A 19,262-nucleotide genomic window follows, 5' to 3' on the forward strand; every position below is an offset into this window, starting at 1 on the left:
TGCCTACGCAGATCCAAAATACAGAAATAACAGCAATCAAATCTAAATCCCTAAATGGAACATCTAAACCCTAAATGGATAATCTAAACCCTAATTGGCCAAATGACTGCACCACCCAGCTACATGATATCAGAACACAATTGTATGGCACTAATAGTGCCATAAGTGCCTACCATTGACAGCTACACATACAAAAACAACAGCAATATAATATACGTGCCAAATCTCGTACAAAAATACAGAAATCACAGAAATAGAAGAACTAGAAGAAATCATAATGTGAATAAGATGAAACAGATCAAACAAACAAATAAACAAACAAAAAACTAACAATCTCATACCAAATCTCGTCGGATCACTGCAGATTTGTCGAAAGTGGTGAGAGAGGAGGAAGATGAAGAGGAGAGGATAATCGTCTCTCTAGTCTCTTCGTCGGCGCCGGCGAGAGAGAGATAGATGCGGAGAGGACAATCAGAGAGAGAATTCAGATACGTCGAGGGCGGTGAGAGAGAGCTGGAGGAGGAGAGGACAAATCGTCTCTCTAATCTCTTCGTCGGGGAAAATCACAACGAGAGAGGTGGAGAATTGCCTTCATTCATCATCATCGCAGAAACAATATGGCGCAGATAGAGGTGAGAGAGGTGGATCGCAGGCGAGATAGAGAATCACAGCAAGAGAGGTGGAGAATTGGCTTCATTCATCATCATCGCAGAAACAATAGGGCGCAGATAGAGGTGAAAGAGGTGGATCGCAGGCGAGAGAGAGAGAGAGAGATCACGTGTATGTGCTGATCTCTGCATGGGTTAATCCCTGGAGAAACTTGAATCTCCATGAATCCGGATCCGGGTCAAACGAAGGTATTAGATTAATTGGGTTAAGGGGTATATTAGGTAAGACACATAAAAAATGGCTAAATATTGTTATTTATCATTTGGTGGACAAAATTTAAGTTTCATTCATCAATAGGGCCATCCGGCCCTATTGTTTCTTTATAATAGTGGTGGCTAAAATTTTATAATGTTAGTACTTTTGCATATAATTATTTTCTAGATTATTTAGTAAGTCTATTAGTTATTAATGAATAGTATTAGGAAGAGACGCGCAACCAAAAATCCGGTAAAAGATTCCAACTGTAATAATGGAGCCGGAAACCAAAACAGGCGGCGGCGACACCAAAACGCCTCTGTTGCAGCGCGGCGGCAGCGGGCGGCGCGGCCGTCTAAGTCGCCGGAACTCTGTGAACTCGCTCCGCAACGACTTCATTTCCCGGCTGCCCGATAATGTCCGGTCAGCAGTTGACCCTGAGCTTCCTTCCTCTCATATTGATCTCTCCAGAGCTCAGGGTTTGAGCCAAGGTGTGTGTGTGTGTGTGTGTTTTTCTTCTTCTTTTGGCGACGAATGCGTGTGTGTTTGTTATCTTATTCTCAACTTCAATTTTTCTGGTTCTTATTTTTTAAATGGAAAGGATAATTTTGCGATTTTTGTTTGATTAGGAATTTTGTTTTCGAGCTGGAATTTCAATTGAAAACTGACGATCATTCCATTATTAGGAGTTTTTATTTGTATGTATCTTGATTTGATAATTCTGAGTATTTGTATATGTGAACAAGATTGAGGTAATGCTTTGCTCAATATAATTTGAGATTGAATGTTGAAAATTGCTGAAGGTTTGCTGCAAAAGGGATAAAAATTTCTAGGGATTTGGATCACAAATCGGTTTTAGCTTTCCTATGCAAATTTCACTCCATGAATTTTCTTGCTGCATTTGATTGTATATCCTCTTTCGAGTTCAAACAAATATAGGAGAGAAGGATTACTATGAAAGGCAATTTGCTACATTGAAATCATTTGGGGAGGTCGATTCCGTGGTGTTATCGGAAGAGATAGACGAAGAAGATCTAGAAGAACAAGCACAGCATGAGAGAGCTATGAAGATCTCCAATTATGCTAATGTTTTGCTGCTGGCCTTTAAGGTGAGGAATCATCATCTTTTCCATTTGTTTGAGAAGATGTTATCACTGATCACACTTTGAGGAAGACTTGAGCCTGAAAATCACCAATTGTTGTATGTTGGTTCGTTGTCTCGTTGTCTCGACTCATTTTCATTCATCGTGCTTGTGTTAGATCTACGCCACTATAAAGAGTGGATCGCTAGCCATTGCAGCTTCGACCTTGGATTCCTTGCTCGATCTCATGGCTGGGGGCATACTATGGTTTTCCCACCTTGCTATGAAGAATGTCAACATTTACAAGTACCCTATTGGGAAGCTGAGGGTCCAGCCAGTCGGCATTATCATCTTTGCTGCTGTAATGGCTACTCTTGGTATGATACACGACTGCCCTCGTGTCACGTGTCTCGACTTTACCTTCCCTTTTGTGTAGAAACAAGTCATAGTCTCTATATCCTTTCCTCTTTTCAGGCTTTCAGGTTTTGGTTCAGGCTGTAGAACAGCTTGTTGAAGCGACACCCGCTGCAAAAATGACTGCAGATCAGTTGGTCTGGCTCTACTCGATTATGTTATCCGCTACTGCAGTAAAACTCGCCCTCTGGTTTTACTGCAGAAGCTCAGGCAACAAAATCGTGCGAGCCTATGCAAAGGTATATATACAATTATACATAAACATGTACATATTCTTCATTCATCACAGGACTCTGCTCTTAGTGTTTTGGCATTCTTGAGCTTGACAGGATCACTATTTCGACGTGGTAACAAACGTGGTAGGGTTGGTGGCAGCTGTGCTCGGAGATATGTTCGTTTGGTGGATTGATCCAGCCGGTGCACTTGTACTCGCGATCTACACCATCACTAACTGGTCAGGAACAGTACTTGAAAATGCAGGTATTGGATTGGATTGGATTGGATATCCCTCTGTTCATCGTGTCCTTCATTTATCCGATGAATCTTGATGGATTTTAAGTGCTCACGTCGTCTCCTGATCATTCAGTGTCGCTGGTAGGCCAGTCAGCGCCACCCGAGGTGCTGCAGAAACTGACTTATCTCGTGTTGAGGCACCCTCAGGTTAAGCGTATTGACACCGTGCGTGCTTACACGTTTGGAGTTCTGTATTTTGTCGAGGTTAGTGCTGATTTTGCTAGTTTTGATCTGAGCTGCCATTTTTGAAGCAGTGAAAGCTTATGTTTTTGGTAACAGGTTGATATCGAGCTCCCTGAAGATATGCCCCTCAAAGAAGCTCACACCATTGGAGAGACTCTGCAGATGAAACTCGAGAAGCTTATTGAGGTCGAGAGGGCGTTCGTGCATCTTGATCACGAATGCCAGCACAAGCCGGAGCACGCTGTTCTCAGCCGCCTGCCCAACAGCGATCCTTGAGATTTCGCCTCGTCTATGTGGTTTGCGAGCTGTTGCACAGAAACGGGGCTCGATAGCCCCCCCATTGAGAGAAAAAGGTACACAAAAACTCATACTTGTATTTACCCTGTATCAACTGATGCACATTCGTTTTGATAATAAAAATCGCAAGGTGTATATACAAACACACAACACACACATATATATACATGATCTTATAAGCTTTCAATTCTATGGTATGATTAGTTAAAATTTCAATTCTATGGTATGATTGAGAATGAATGTCTCGAATTTGGATAATATTTTTTTGTTATAACTTCATGTTTCAAGCATTTTATATATATCTCGTCGCAAAACTACCAATCAAGCAAATAAACTTATGATGAGACTAACTAATAGTAAAGATTTCTCATTAATTTCAACTTCACTCCTTTGTCCGGGCAAAAAAATTGAATAACAATCTCTTGAAACTATAAATTAATGGCATCGAACTCACAAAACATAAACAAAAAACAAAAAAAAAATACACTTGTAACGATGATCAATCACGACGTAATTAATTCAGCACGTGCACGAATCATTATTATCGACGAGCAAACACCGGGAACCACTTCTCTTGTAAGGAGGAGTGGTGATAGACCATGAACATGAGCAACACGAGCACGACGGAGACCCCGAGAGGGGAGCCTCCGACGCGGTGGAGGGAATCCTTCTCGGGCGTCAAGTCCATGGCGAAGGGGAAGCGGTCGCGATCCTCCCCTAGCCAGTGGACGAGGAGGAGGAGGAGCACCGGAAACACCATGAAGCTTATCTTGATTTGATCCATCAAGTCTAGGAAGATGTACTCATAGTTTATGTACCAATTGAAGATCATGAAGAAGAGGATGACGCTTAGGAAGAAGACGAAGTGGAGAGGCAAGGTGAAGTGTTGGATGTATTCTTGGAAGGGTGAGCTATAGTATCTAGCCATTTTGGAGTTTGGATGAGTAAAATGTACCCACTTTCATGGGCTATTTATAGGACTTTCTTTGAGTTAAAAGAGGTTTATGATCGAATAATTTTACTATCAAAATCGTGAAAATCGAACAATTAAAGGATTTGTATTGAGGGCATGAGCATGAAATTCTGAAATAGGATGCTATTTGTTAGGGTGCGTTTACTTTATTTGTAAAATTTTCATTGAAAAATGATGCATAAGAAAATATTACTCTTTTTGTTCCTCAAATATCTTCGTAAGGGAGGGTGGCACGGATTTTAATAAAGTTAATTGTATATTAGATGAGTGGAGAGTGGGTCCCACAAAAAGTGAAGATTGTAAGAGTAATAGTGGGTGGAATTATTTCCAAAAGTAGATTAGTAAGATGTTTTGGGGACATACCAAAATGAAAAGAGATGAAGATGTTTGAGGGACGGATGGAGTATTATTATCTTTATCATATGTTTATTAGAGGAATAGAAAATGTTGAAAAATATTTTTACACCACTATCTAAAGATAATATACTATTCAATATTGAAGAGAAAATGAGCTGCCCGAACAAAATATATGTATTATTTTATTTTCCATGAAAGTAAACGGACTTTTAGGGAATATGTTTTATTTTCAAATGCAACACTTGTTCAGAATGTGTAATAAATAAATATAATAATTTATCCATCTCGCCAAAAGATACTTATTTTTTTTCGACACGAAAATTAAGAATAATGTATAAATTGGAGAAAAATGGTGGGTCTCATATTTTTCAAGAGTTAATTGTTATTTTTTATAAAAATAAATTATTTTTAATGAAACAGATTAAAATAGAAAATAAGACACTTTTAATGGGATGGAGTGAGTATTATTTTATAGTGAAATCCTTACATTTCACTAAATGCATCATGAGCTAAGTATTAGGTTGTATTTTGGGAGTTAGTGAAGGCAAAACTTCCTCCATTTTCTGATTAAGTATAAAAATATACAAGTAATATATAGCTAGGTTGTAGTGGAAAACACCTAAATTTAAAATAATATTTCCAAAATATCGATCATATTCATAATTTTACGAAAAAAATATTATTGCATGGTGGGAATTGGGAAGAATATTGCATAAAGTCTCTTTTGAATATGCTAAAGGCAAAGTGGAATATTATCCGGAGAAAAGAGAGAATATTAAAGAATTTTATATCCTTTCACCTTTGCCTAACCTTTATTCTATTATATACCCTTAATTGTTTTTATATTTCTTTTTCTCTTTTAACACGACTTAGGGAATATACGAATTGATTTGGACACATAATTTGATGATATGTTGGGCTAGCTTTCCTTAAATAACTTTAATCTAACCAGAATTTTATTTTATCAGAATCCACGGTTGCGATTTTTTGTTATATTTTTATAAGTTATCTTGTGTATTATCAGCTCACGTGTGTAGAATGAGAAATATATTGGTAGGTAATGAGCTATCAATCATTTTTAGGATACAAGATACATATCATGAATTCAAAATTAAATCTTATAGAGAATTTTAAATAATTATTCTAACAATCAAATAATTAAACTAATACAAAAAACTAGATCAAAATTTGTGATGCCCTACTATTTATATTATGCAAAAAAAAAAAATACTTCATCCGTCTCATTGTTCTTGTCCTATTTCCCTTTTTGAATTGTCTGATTGATCTTGTTCTGTTTCTATATTTGATAATGATTTTACACTACAAACAATATGACCCCACATTTATACACATTTTTACTATGCTAATTATACTCTCCTTAATAATTGTGCCCAAAAGAAATGAGACGAATGGAGTAATTTTTTAAATCACAATGATAATCAATATTAGTGTGACATGAAATATAACACGGATTGTAGACTAAAAAATTCGAACCATTCACGAAATTCTAACTTTATGGTAAACATTTATATTTGTAAATTAAGGGGCGCGCTCCAGTGAGACCCCCTATTTTTCGTGTAACATGAGGACAATGAATAAGACATACTCCCTCCGTCCCTGAAATAAGTTCATCTTTTTCCTTTTTGGGACGTCCCCCAAATAAGTTCCTCTTTCTTTCTTTCCATTTTTGGACAACTACCCCACAACTAATAATACTTTATTTATTCTTACTTTTCACTTTTTCACCACTCCTAATACTAATTATAACGCTTTTTCACCTTTTTACCACTCTCAATACTAATTATAACATATTTTTATCCACTATCAATACACTTTACCATTTTTCCTTAAAATCCGTGCCGTCCCCAAAGAGGAACTTAATTTGGGGACAGAGGGAGTATAATACTATGAACAAAACGTATATCTAATGAACAAGATGTATGTACTGATGAAAAATAAAATTTAAAAAATTGGTAATGAATAAGACATATATACTGGTGAACAAGGCAGCATATACTGATGAACAATGAAGTATATACTGATGAATAACAAAATTTAAAATATTATGCTTCTTCCAGGATTCGAACCCTGTGAAAAAAAATCACCCTCCAGATACAATATCAGTCATAGGATTGATAAAATAAACGCATCAGATCGTATCCTAGATCTCACTAAAATTAGGGGGTCTCATTGGAGCGCCCTGTAAATTAATACTTATACTTTATTTGTAAATTCAGTGAGAATGGGTCTTGTTGTGTCAATATCTATTTTTTATTGGCCCGGCCCATAATATTTTATTTCTCTTTTGTCTCGCAACAATTTTTTGGCCCACGTGCGTCGCTTTCAAATAAAAGGGATCTCTCTATTTAAAAAATTGTTGAAAGAGTTCATTGTAGGGCTCAATGTTCCAAAACAAAAAATTAGAGTAATGTTACTAAGTAAAAGTTTAGGGGAATAATAATTCAAGATTTAAAAGGGTCATGTGAAAATGTTTTCTTTTTCGTATCTCATATCATTACAACACAATCTTTATTAGCAAAATCTAATGAATGATTACACATCATAATAATACTAACTCCGTCAACAAAAAATAGTTTATTTTTGTCATTTTGAAATGTCCACAAAAATTAATCCCTTCCCACTTTAGGAAACTATCGATCACATGGTGGACTCTACTCTCCACTCACAATATAATTAATTATCATCATAAATATTAGTATTTTTTTAAAAATGAAACCCTTTCTCTACTCACAATATAATAATTATTTTTATTAAAATTCGTGTTGTTCACTTTTTGGACTATTTTTGGTGGACGGAGGGAGTATATGCTATTTTAACAAGTCAAACGCACCATAATTATAGTAAAAATACGAGCAATCACATAACTAAAAAAAAAAAAAGCAACTTAATAATTGCACAATATAGCAAGGACAAATTTCAAAAAAAATGGGCCCAAAAATCCCATCACCCACCAACCATATCACAACCTAAAATTCAAAAAACAAACATACTGAAATTTGTCAAGATCCACATAATTTAATCCCTACAACGTATAAAAATTGGCTCGAAACGAAAATCCAATTTTTATTTCTTTTTTTCTTTTTGAAAATTTATATTAATCAATAATGCATCACATAAATGGTGTACTCAACTGTTGCATCGCCGGTCTTGGGGTTAAAGTCATGGGTTCGGGCCTGCACGTATCCTCGGGCCCATCGGAAAAGCCCGGAACCGCCGATCACGGGCATTTCGCGCACGTGATCGAAAACAGCATTCCTTCCCAAAATAGTAATGGAGCTGCCGTTGTATTTTCCCGTTGTGAAGAAGAAGTTCATGGCCATGAGGAGCCCGAGCTCCTCTTGGGAGGCCAGCCCGTAAAACCCTTGGGCTTTGCCCACGGTCTTCGAGCTCAGCTCGGGCCCGAGGGTCAACGGGTTGTCGATCATGTTGACCTGCCCGAAGCCCGTTTTAGTAACGGGCTTCACGATGGGTAATGAAGAAGGGGGGTTGCCGCTAGTGATGTCGTGCCAATAGAGGCGAAACTGGCTCATCTTCTGCTTCATGGCCTTCTGGTCGAGCTCGAGCTCGACCAGGTTGATGTCGTTGTGCTCATCGATGATGTGGCAATGCGCGAAGTGGAGGAGGATGGTGATGAGGGTGAGAAGAATTGGGATTCTTTGATATGGAGTGGTCATTGTGTGTGTGTGTGTTGTGTGTGTTTGATGAATTATGGGGGCTAGGTTTGTGGTTAAATAGATTTTGATGAGTGTAGTTATGTTGGTGTGTTTTGATAAATTATGCTTGTGTAAAGCATACGACGAAAGGAGTTTTCATAATGAACACAAAATATATTTAAGAAAAGAATAATAGACAAATTTTATGTAGTGAGATAGATGTATATGGCATTATAACCAGGGGGCTTAGCCCACTGGCCACCGGGTCCTCACTTAAGTGAAGTGACCGGGTTCGATCCCTCTTGGGAACGAATTGGTGATTGGAGATATAAGGTGGAGTTTGGTGAATGGAGAGATAAGGTGGTTCTTGGAGTGGATGGGGAACTAACTACTAACATCTAACATGACTTTGTCCGATCAAAAAAAAAAAATGTATATGGCATTATTTAATTTTAATTCGTGATATTCTTAATAGAAAAGTCATCATTCCACCCACTAAAGCATCGTAAGCCTAAATGGGACCACATTTTGGAAATTTAGGCAGTCAAAGTCTTTCTTTCTTTGCTTTCTTTTTTTGAGAATCAAAGTCTTTCTTTGTTTTTGAAATTTGAAGTTGATATGTGAATGCTTGGAAAGAGAGCTTGATACCTTTTATTCACCCTCCAAAGATTCTTAATTTTTATATTTGTAATCGTGTAGTCTTCTAGTATGTTGATATTGATATTATTTGTAGAGGTATTGCATAGTGACAATATATTGAAAGTGGTATTTCAATATTCTTATGTCGTATGAGAGCCAAAGTAGTTAAAACTTAAAAGCATCAATTCAAATGTCATTTCGAAATCAAATTTCTTGTCCATGATTATTGTTTCTTGGAGAAAATGGAAGTCACCCACGAAATTTATTTAAATTCACACATTCTTCACTAAAACTTTGAGCAATGATGAGATCATGAGAAGTTTTTAAGAGTGGCATCATTGCTACCTCACAGCAACATGTAAGCCTAGCCTAGACTTGTCTTTTCTTCCACGCTAATTCTATGTATTTTTATTTTTATTTTTATTTTAGAGAAAACGTTAATTCTATGTCAATTATGACGGTACTACACATTATATTATACTTTATAGAATTATTTAAAAGTTTTCTAAATGTTTTCCAACAAAGGTATGACCACAAACGATAAAGTAGTGCAGCATGAAGCATGATGAGAAAGAATTTTCCCCGAAAGTGAAGACAACCTTCATCTACACTGCAAAAAATATTTTCCAACAAAAATATATTTTGTAAAGTGTAATAGATCTTTGTCCACATGCGTAAAATATTCATTCTGTTTATTAGAATAATATTTTTTTCACTACAATAGGAGAAAAAATATAACTCGGAATTTGAACCTTTTACTCAAATAATGTAGCATAATTTGAAAATCAAGTTGGAAGTAATTAAAATGCGTTGGCTCGTGATTACGCATAAATTGAAAGTGAAAGCAACATTTGACATAATAAAGTAGCTAGTATATTTATAAGACTTGATATACTAGTGAAAAACAATGATTTACTCAAATTCTTTTCTGGAATAAATTTGTAAAAAATATTATCAAGATATTCAAATATGTGAGTATAATTTTGGGAATAATAATAAGAATACTATATTCAATTATTTTAAAGATTTCGCAAACAAAAATAGAGAGTAATTGGAGAAAACATGAGTAAAAAATAAATCAAATATAAGAAAAATTGGCATAATTGTCACCAATTACAACATTAGGGATTTATTTGTATTTAAAAATACTTCCTCCGTCCCACGAATTTTGACACGTATTCTTTTTTGAATTTTGACACGTATTCTTTTATAGGCCGTCCCGCGAATCTTGACATATTTTCAAATAAGGTAATTTATTACCTTCTCTCTCCTACTTTATCACTTTTATTACATTCTCTCATATTTTATCACTTTTATACTTTATTAACTACACACTTAAAACAATCTACAATTCCTTAATTCTCGTGCCGAAATCAAACGTGTCAAGATTCGTGGAACAGAGGGAGTACATTATAAGGCTATTTGACCCTTTTCCCCAACCTAATCTATACAAGTAATAAACAGCCTATAGATAATTAAAACAAATTAAACATAAGAAATCAATTCTTTCGAGCTCCATTCATGTTAAAATCCATTCAAACTCAACTCAAACAATGATCAAATAAGCTACAAATATAATTTCCAAAACTCGATTAGAACTAAGCACTATGTCAAGTAACAGAACATAACAATGGAATCTACATATGAATTTGATGCTTCACTTCAGCATCACAAAATATGATAAATACACCCCAATCATGATGCAAAGTATGATACCATAACGAACACGATCGATGCAAAGTATAATGCATAAAGATCACAATCACAAGAGGAACACTAAATTGAAACATAGGGTGGTAAACAGGTATATTGCATCTTTCAATTCTTTCCCGAAATGGAATGTTGCTCTGAATTCGATAAATTTAAAAAATGATGCTTGAAAGTTAAACGTAAGGGACAGCTCAAGTTTCGACTGAGACTAGTCTACAAAACCATCTCAAAATGAGATATTAAACGTTTGGGAGAAGTATATATTGCCTGTTTCTTCACATCCCTGTGAAGGCCTTCTTTCCTAGACCGGATGATCCTGCTGGTATCACCTTAAGAACATTGAATCTTACGGTTTTTGACAACGGCCTGCAGTGTGACAAGGAGAGCTGTCAAAGTAAGTTCCACACCGTATATGTTGGGTAAAAGGCTACCGAGAAAGTTTTACTACTTGCCTGCATTGGCCGATGATGACATGGTCACCCTCTTTCACACGGAAACAAGGGGATATGTGAGCTGGAATATTTGAGTGCCTCTTTTCGTATCTAAGAAACACCATGAATCAATCAGAACCACAAAATAAAACCAGCAGAAGAGCACTACAGAAACATCATCAAAATGAATTAGCACCTTTGATACTTCTTCACCCAGTGCAAGTAATTACGTCGAACAATAATTGTTCTCATCATCTTAGCACTGTGGCAGGTTCCAGCAAGGATACGGCCTCGGATGGACACATCACCGGTGAAGGGGCATTTTTTGTCAATATATGTGCCTGGATATAACAGGAACACATTGCTTACAAAAAAGAAACCACACCAACATTGTGAAAACAAAGAGAATAAGAGGAATTACAGAACTGTGCTATCAAGTCATTAAGCCAAAAAGGTAATGATGATAGGTGGAGATGATGAGGAAGGTGAAAATCCGATGGATCCAATGGGAAGAGATGACAAGCAATATCAGAGAGATCTTAATCATTCACATATACAGAATCCAATGAAATCAACTGAGCTAGGATTAACACATATACATTATTAGTTATTACTAATGCACTGTATAAATTCAGAAATCAAGTTTCTGATACAACTACAATCGGAAAAAGACATGAGCATAACACCGATGAAATCATGCTATGAACAAATAGTAAATTCACATTCAGCAGACTCATAGACGCAAGATATCATTCAATCAATCAATATATTACAAACAACTCAAATTCTATAAGACTAATCACGTACATAATCCATATTCAATCTACAAGCATGATAAAGCAACACAGCATTCTACACTTGCACACACACACACACACAAACGAGAAAAAAAGTAATGATTAAGACCTTCAGTTGCTTCACGCGGGGTCTTGAACCCTAATCCGATGTTTTTCCAGTAGCGGTTGCCGCCCTTTCCAGGTGCTTTACCCTTCCCCGACTTCTTCGAGCTGCAAAAACACCCCCATCTGATTTCGCAGATCAAACCCAACCAAAACTTACAAAACCTAATAATTAGCTTAATTCTTACCATAGAAACACTTTCGGCTGCTTCAGAAACGCTTTCTCGGTCTGAAAATCAACAAAAACTACATTAATCAATAATTATATCAACAAAAACACAGCACTCCCCACTAAACACGAGCACACAAATTATAACCTGTTCCGCCATGGTTGCAGGCCAAGGAATGCAGATGAGAATGAGGAGACGGGCGAAATCGCTGCAAATTTTCTGTATGTTTTGGAGTTTAATGATTGTGTTTCGGAATAAATGCAAATTGCTTGCTATGGATTAGGGCTTAGGGTTTGGGTTGGCCCAAGAATTGGTAATTGGTGTTGTGAAATAATAATAATAATAATAATAATAATAATAATAATAATAATATAATAGTGTTTCTCAGGAGAAGATGCTCGATAAAAGTTTAAATGTTATGAATATGGATGCAATTTATACCTTTTAAATTTTTGGCTTAAAATATCTGTTATTCAAACTTTATTACTTGATTGCTACAAATATTTAACCAATACTACTTTAATCATAAAATTCTGATATTCAAAAGGTTATTATGAGCTTCTAATGTAGTACTTCCTCCGTCCACAATTTAAAGCCCTACTCTGCTTTTTATACTTTTATTCTTCTTTTTTTTCTATATTTACTACCATTTGCTACTAATGGACCCATCTTAAAACACCTTTATCATTTTAATATTCTATATTTATTACACTTTATCACTAGTGGACCTACTCACATCACCTTTATCACTTTAGTCAACTACCTTTATCACTTTAGTCAACTATCCTTATATTTCATCCACATCACCTTTTTCAGTTTTCTTAGTCTCCGTGCCCACACCAAAGTGGGGCTTTAAATTGTGGACGGAGGAAGTATGTTTTATAATAAAAAAAAAATTAAATTTTATTAACGGATGATTCTATTCCTAGCTCCCGTTTCACTCTTCATAGCCCAAAAACACAATTTCTGAAAACAAGCCCAATCAATACTACTTTAATCGTATAAGTCAGATTTATAATTGTGGGCTTCTAATGTATGTTTCATAAAATAGAACTACATATTATGGATTTATGGCCTAGAACACAATTTATGGAAACAAGCCCAAATAATGGCCTTTGGGGGTGGGTGTGACAACTGACACATAAACAATAACATATAATACCATGTAATATTACAAAGTTGGATTATCTATAATAATAATAATAATAATAATAATAATAATAATAATAATAACAACTCCGTTGCCTTACTCCTTACAATAAATACTCGAACTAAACCTCGAATCCACCCAAAATAAATGTGACTTTTACTAGGGCGCTCTATTGAAACAAGTAAATCTAAGGTAGTAGTATTTTATAATTTTTTTTAAATTAGAATTACAAGAGGTATTTAAATATAATCAAATATACAACTCGCACGCAGGCGAGACCTCAACACCACACAACTGTGGAAAAACAACACCTCACGAACACCACCTAAAATGAGAAAATATCACCGCACGCAGCCCAAGACCTCTCACAAAGACGAGTCTTTGGGTGCCTCAGTTTTACCACTAGAGCAAGGCCAGTAGTATTTTATAATTAAACAACCTAATTTGGAAATATTAAACATTATTGTCCAAATTTATTTATTGGGGTAATGTTACATGTCCCGTCAAATAAATGCCATCATAAAATCCCTAACTGCACAACTCAACACACTAGGGCCCCAAGTGAGACATTATTAAAAGCTCGAGTTTGTTTATGACTTTTTAAATAAACGTCCCCAATAAAATAGGGTGAAAATATAAAAATTATTTACTCATATTTTTTATATAAGTCGATGTTTTTATATATGCATTATCAAATGTGGGTAGTTTAATCCATTAATACAAAAATTTATGTGTTAATAGGCAAAAGTACCCCATTCCTTATTCATATTTTGAAAAATGCCCGTCCTTATCATGCAAAGCTATCCATGCCCTGAATTACTAAATAACCCTTAAGTGGGTCAACATCTTAAGTAATCATTTCGGCAGTCTTACACCTACTTACACATTTTTAAGTTCCAATGCATTTTTGTACAATAATTTGGGATGTTGACCGAAATGATTACACATTGAGTGCATGTAATAATTTTTTTACACTGTATATATATATATAGTGTTCATATGTTTAAATTGTAAACATTATCGACCTGACACTAATTAACACTTAAATAATATATTAAATTAAATTCAGCAAAATAGTAAAAATTAATATAAAGATACAAATAGATAGAATAAAAACTTTTATGTCGATATAGCATCGATCCGGCCGGTGAAATGGCCAGAGAAATGTATCCGACCGGGTACATTTCAGGTAAACAATGACCCGGACGGATACATTTTTCCTTGACAATTACCGGCCGGATAGATATTATTTAGGCATAAAATATTCTATTTTATTCAATTTCATTAAAAAAAAAGTCAAGAAGCTAATAATATATATCCATGCGTATCTATCTTAAATTTTTTATTTTTTTCCCTTTAATATCTTAATTTCAATACATATATTCTTTGAAATTATTTGTATATATATATATATATATATATATATATTGTGTTATTCTTGAATGTTGATATATAGTATATAACACTATGGCCGTGTTTGACTTTTAAGTAAAGCCCACATTAGCTCCTAAGCTGGGCCAACTTTTACGTTTGAATCCCAACCTAAATTATTTGGGAAGCCCTATATTAGCATAAGGCCCGATGTTAAAACACTATTCTACCCATTATCCACGCACGAGGTCACCCCTCGGTTTACGAAACTTCCAGCAACAGTAACTCTTCTTTATTTTATTTTTCGCAAATTTGCCCTCAAAATTGAAGCTGATATTATTCAAATTTCAAGCTCTGCTCATTTTCGCAGTCTCCCTCCCAAAGCTAGGGCACAATACCATTGTAATTCAGTTCGCGATTGTTTCTACAGGTTCGTTTATTTTTTATTTCTTTATTTTTTGCAATTCTGCATTTTATGAATGTCGCCGGCGTGCGATTCTGAAATTGCGAGTTACGATTGATAGTTATTGCTGGCGTCTTGATTCTGGGCGTTATTGGTGAAGCTCGTTCAGTTGTTATTTACTACGGTCAGAGTTCATCCTCGAGTGGTAAGTAAAATATACGTGTTACATTTTTTTCGGTGTTGCTTGAATCTTTTGGCAGATAATTTCTGTAATTCGCCGCAATTTTGCTCTAATTCCTCTTTGTGATATCGAATTGTGTGTCGTGTTTAGAGTGAGTTATAGTATGTTTGTTGCCTGCTCATGTGCTTGTTTGTCGTAGATATTCAATTTTAGGTGCACATATCTATTTTTGTTACTTGTTCTTGTGCTTGATTGTGGTGGTCCGATAAATGTGGTCGTGGATGTTATTGTTTTTAGCTGGATATGCTTGTTGTCGTTTACTCACTTTCATTTTGTTGAATATGCACTAGTGTACATAACAGTTCCATTTTGTGCTAGAACATGGAGTCTGTGAGTAGACAGAAACTACTGTCTAATTTGAGGCGTAGAAACTCGTTTGTGTGTATGGCTGTTGAGGAGTTATTGCAGGAACAATTGTTGCAGCTAGTGGTTGTGGTTGATTGCATAGAGAAGTCTAGGTCACGAAAAAGAAAACGTCGAGTATTGGCTGAGCCTTATGGGATGCTCCATAGAATACCTGACCAAGTTAAGTACTTGAATAGGATGATAGACTTTAGTGATACGAATTGTATCATAAACCTGCGGATGGATAGGAATACCTTTGGGAGATTGGTTCAGTTGTTGAGATATTTGGGCGGACTTAAAGATGGTAGACATGTAACGGTTGAAGAGCAAGTGGCAATGTTTTTATCTGTGCTTGCTCATCACAAGAAGAATAGGGTGGTTAAGTTTAACTTTTGGAGGTCGGGTCAGACGGTTTCGCATTACATACATGCTGTTCTCAGAGCGATATTAAGCTTACACGTGCTATTGCTTGTTAAACCGACTCCTGTTCCAGCAAACTCCGATGACTCGCGATGGAAATGGTTCAAGGTAATACCTGCCTCAAATTTGATATAGTATTGCCTCAAATTTGATATAAATGTATATTACACATAGATTTGTCAGTTACATAAGCAGGCTGCTGACTATATTGCAATTTGGTGTTTTCAGGGGTGTCTCGGTGCGTTAGACGGGACTTATATCAATGTGATGGTGCCTAATAGCGATAAGCCGCGATATAGAACTCGGAAAGGACAAATTTCAACAAACACTCTAGCTGTTTGTAATCAAAATCTTAAATTTGTGTACGTTTTACCCGGATGGGAGGGCTCAGCAGCAGACTCTAGGGTGTTACGCGATGCTCTTACCCGAGCCAACGGCTTCAAAGTGCCAAGAGGTATAGTGCCTCTTGTACCGTGTTCATTTGCTATGAATATATGTGTTGTTGCTTATGTGACTCTAAATCCAGTTCTGTATTTGTGTTTTAGGGTCATACTACTTGTGTGACAATGGATATGCCAACTCAGAGGGATTTTTGACGCCTTACAAGGGCGTACGTTACCACCTGAAAGAATGGGGGCCAACGGCGGCGCGTCCGCAAAATGCTGAAGAGTTATTCAACTTGCGTCATGCAAAAGCTCGCAATATCATAGAGCGTGCTTTTGGGGTGATGAAAATGAGGTGGGGGATACTGCGGAGCACGACTTTCTACTCAGTTAAGGTTCAAAATAGGCTTATCAGTGCCTGTTTTTTACTTAACAACTTCATAAGAAATGAGATGGATGTAGATCCAATTGAGCATGCATTTGACAACCTACCCACAAACAATTAATATGCTGAGCCAGAACACGAAGTTTACATTGATGCAGTCGAGCCATCCCAAGAGTGGACTGCTAATAGGAATGCCATCGCACATGAAATGTGGCAGCAATACTTGCTGCAACACTGAGGTGTGAAAGGCTAGCAATATCTACCTGTAGAGAACCTGCGCAATGCCTCGCAAATGCAGGCTTTTTATGAAAGGGATGCTTCTGATGGACAAATCAAGTTCATTTTACTGTCATTTTGTGCGTTTTTGCTTGGGATTGTTGTTGCAAAAATGTTCTAATATATTGTGTATGGTGCCATGTGTATGGAACATTCTGTCATTTTGTTATCTTGGACTTAGGCAATGAAGAAGTATTATATGAATGGAGATATCTGTGACTATGAATGGAGACGATCACTTTAATCATCATGTGACTCTTCTCTTTTATTTTATTACTGAAATAAATCTCTTCCCTATTTGAAATTTATCACTGGTGGCATTCAATCTCTAATTGGGATCGGTTCTTATGCATTGGCTGATTAATAACATGTAAAATGACACCAATTATTTCACCAGCAACTGCACATTTCCCCTCTTGTAGTCTCCATTCTTTGATTCTGATCATCATCCATTTCCTAGATTTATTCCTCCTATCCTCATCCTCATCATCCATTTCCTAGATTTAATAATAGGATGCATCACCAACAGGTTTTGTTGATTCTAGAGAATAATATATTATCTTTGTATTCGATAACAGTTGAGCGAGCAAGAGAACCTCATTGTTTGGATGTGAACTGCTGCACTTCCCACATTCAGGAAATTGATGGAAGATAGGAAAAAATGTTACAAGACCAGCTCTACACCCCCTCTTTCTACACGTGAGTTGATAGAATCAACTCGCCCAAAGGCCTGCACAAATATTTATTAATTAAACTCAACAGTATTTATAGTTGTATTAGTGGGTTTAGTAGGTTTTTGCATTAATGACATGCCCACTTGAATGCATAACCATTTATTACAAGGACTGCACCACCTTATGTAATTGTCACGTCCATCATTTTTACATGTCACAGGCTGCTACACAAGCGAGCAGCTCATTTAATTACACATACTCAATGCGATGCACCGCCAATTTCTATAGTTAACACTCAACAGCTGGGCCATTACTACCTACCCACTTTTTAGGTGATATATATAGACAACCTCTCCCAGCATTTGATCACAGTACGAAGAAGAACTTACACCAAAGAAAAACACAAGGAAATCAGTTCTCCCTTCACCATGAAGTTTGACGATATCCATCCTCAGGAGTGCTTCTTCTACGACTTCAAATGGTCGTCGGCGATGGATGCTATGCTATTATGTCAGCTCAATGCGATGGAGCAATCATGTTTCCCAACGCCTCCACACCAGTCACCTTACGCCGTCCGTGCAGCCATGGGAGCTATGAACGACGCTTTAGGAACCAACGTGAGTCTCGCTGAGGTCGAGGAGCGAGTTACCTTCCTCGAGGGACGGTTCACCACGTTTACCAGGCTAGTCAATACGCCGGGAGCGAAATGGGACATCCCATCTAAAACGATCTTCGCCGCTGAACCTGTTTGGGAACGAGTCATCAAGGTGTAGCAATGCTCTTAATTTTTTATTCGAATTTCCTTTTTAAGCTACGTGAGTATGTACTTATCTTGAATTTTTTTTTTCAAAATATGTAGGATGATCCCTTCGCTCAGGCGTACTAGGCTAAGTATGCTTTTCGGATGCAACTCAATCAAAACCGAGGCTTCACACACAGTGATACTCATAAGTGAGTCGCCAAAGCCAAAACCGAAGAAACTTTGCAAGAAGATAACTATTACTATCTCGTCTGATGAAGAAGTTGACTCACCTATTGCGAAGCCTCCGCCTGCCGCTTCTCGCAAATTATATGACGATGACGCTTGTTCTAGTACCTTTCCGGTGAAAGACAACGAAGGACACTTGCATGTCCAGTGGGATGCCATCGAGGTTACGCCGAAACCACCCGGTGCGGAAAGCTTCTGCTCGTCTTGGAGTCCTTTTAAGTAACGCGATCGTCGCCCATGCCCGTACTCGCAATATTTTGGTGCTTTTAGCTTTTGGTGCCATGGATTATATATTCTATGGTTTAGTTTTTTGTGGAGTCTAATCATCATAGGGGGAAGTTTTTTGTTAATGCTATGAACTAGAATGACAAACAGTAGTATTGTCACGTATTTGAATGTGCTCCACTGTAATTAGGAATG

The 19,262-nt window shown here is 36.6% G+C and overlaps 4 protein-coding genes across 4 annotated transcripts; 1 reads left to right on the forward strand and 3 right to left on the reverse strand.

The window, feature by feature from the left end:
• Positions 1–1,081: 1,081 nt before the first annotated feature.
• On the forward strand, positions 1,082–3,540 carry LOC130999555 (metal tolerance protein 4-like). The gene is made up of 7 exons (XM_057925116.1): positions 1,082–1,355; positions 1,804–1,973; positions 2,125–2,323; positions 2,421–2,599; positions 2,690–2,840; positions 2,947–3,077; positions 3,153–3,540. Exons 1-7 carry the CDS (start codon positions 1,139–1,141, stop codon positions 3,330–3,332), a joined length of 1,227 nt encoding a protein of 408 aa, XP_057781099.1. The 5' UTR covers positions 1,082–1,138; the 3' UTR covers positions 3,333–3,540.
• Positions 3,541–3,894: 354 nt separating this feature from the next.
• LOC130998834 (uncharacterized) lies at positions 3,895–4,281 on the reverse strand. Its single transcript, XM_057924240.1, has one exon. It carries the CDS (start codon positions 4,279–4,281, stop codon positions 3,895–3,897), a length of 387 nt encoding a protein of 128 aa, XP_057780223.1.
• Positions 4,282–7,539: 3,258 nt separating this feature from the next.
• Positions 7,540–8,558, reverse strand: LOC130999557 (dirigent protein 22-like). The gene has a single exon (XM_057925117.1). It carries the CDS (start codon positions 8,376–8,378, stop codon positions 7,803–7,805), a length of 576 nt encoding a protein of 191 aa, XP_057781100.1. The 5' UTR covers positions 8,379–8,558; the 3' UTR covers positions 7,540–7,802.
• A 2,215-nt stretch (positions 8,559–10,773) lies between these two features.
• LOC130999558 (40S ribosomal protein S11-like) lies at positions 10,774–12,506 on the reverse strand. The gene is made up of 6 exons (XM_057925118.1): positions 12,354–12,506; positions 12,225–12,265; positions 12,044–12,144; positions 11,334–11,478; positions 11,159–11,248; positions 10,774–11,072 (listed from the first exon to the last, which is right to left on the reverse strand). Exons 1-6 carry the CDS (start codon positions 12,363–12,365, stop codon positions 10,982–10,984), a joined length of 480 nt encoding a protein of 159 aa, XP_057781101.1. The 5' UTR covers positions 12,366–12,506; the 3' UTR covers positions 10,774–10,981.
• Between the last annotated feature and the right edge of the window lie 6,756 nt (positions 12,507–19,262).

Source organism: Salvia miltiorrhiza, chromosome 8, assembly GCF_028751815.1.
Source record: "Salvia miltiorrhiza cultivar Shanhuang (shh) chromosome 8, IMPLAD_Smil_shh, whole genome shotgun sequence".
NCBI lineage: Eukaryota > Viridiplantae > Streptophyta > Magnoliopsida > Lamiales > Lamiaceae > Salvia > Salvia miltiorrhiza.

Excerpts from the sequence above, each read along its gene's own strand:
- LOC130999558 (XM_057925118.1), bottom strand. Across the intron at positions 12,145-12,224 it reads CAGCCGAAAGTGTTTCTATG|CTCGAAGAAGTCGGGGAAGG; the intron begins GTAAGAATTAAG and ends GTGTTTTTGCAG. Across the intron at positions 11,073-11,158 it reads GTCATCATCGGCCAATGCAG|GCCGTTGTCAAAAACCGTAA; the intron begins GCAAGTAGTAAA and ends GTCACACTGCAG.
- LOC130999555 (XM_057925116.1), top strand. The coding sequence starts at position 1,139 with ATGGAGCCGGAAACCAAAACAGGCGGCGGCGACACCAAAACGCCTCTG. Across the intron at positions 2,324-2,420 it reads TGCTGTAATGGCTACTCTTG|GCTTTCAGGTTTTGGTTCAG; the intron begins GTATGATACACG and ends TCCTCTTTTCAG. Across the intron at positions 3,078-3,152 it reads GAGTTCTGTATTTTGTCGAG|GTTGATATCGAGCTCCCTGA; the intron begins GTTAGTGCTGAT and ends TTTTGGTAACAG.
- LOC130999557 (XM_057925117.1), bottom strand. The coding sequence starts at position 8,378 with ATGACCACTCCATATCAAAGAATCCCAATTCTTCTCACCCTCATCACC.
- LOC130998834 (XM_057924240.1), bottom strand. The coding sequence starts at position 4,281 with ATGGCTAGATACTATAGCTCACCCTTCCAAGAATACATCCAACACTTC.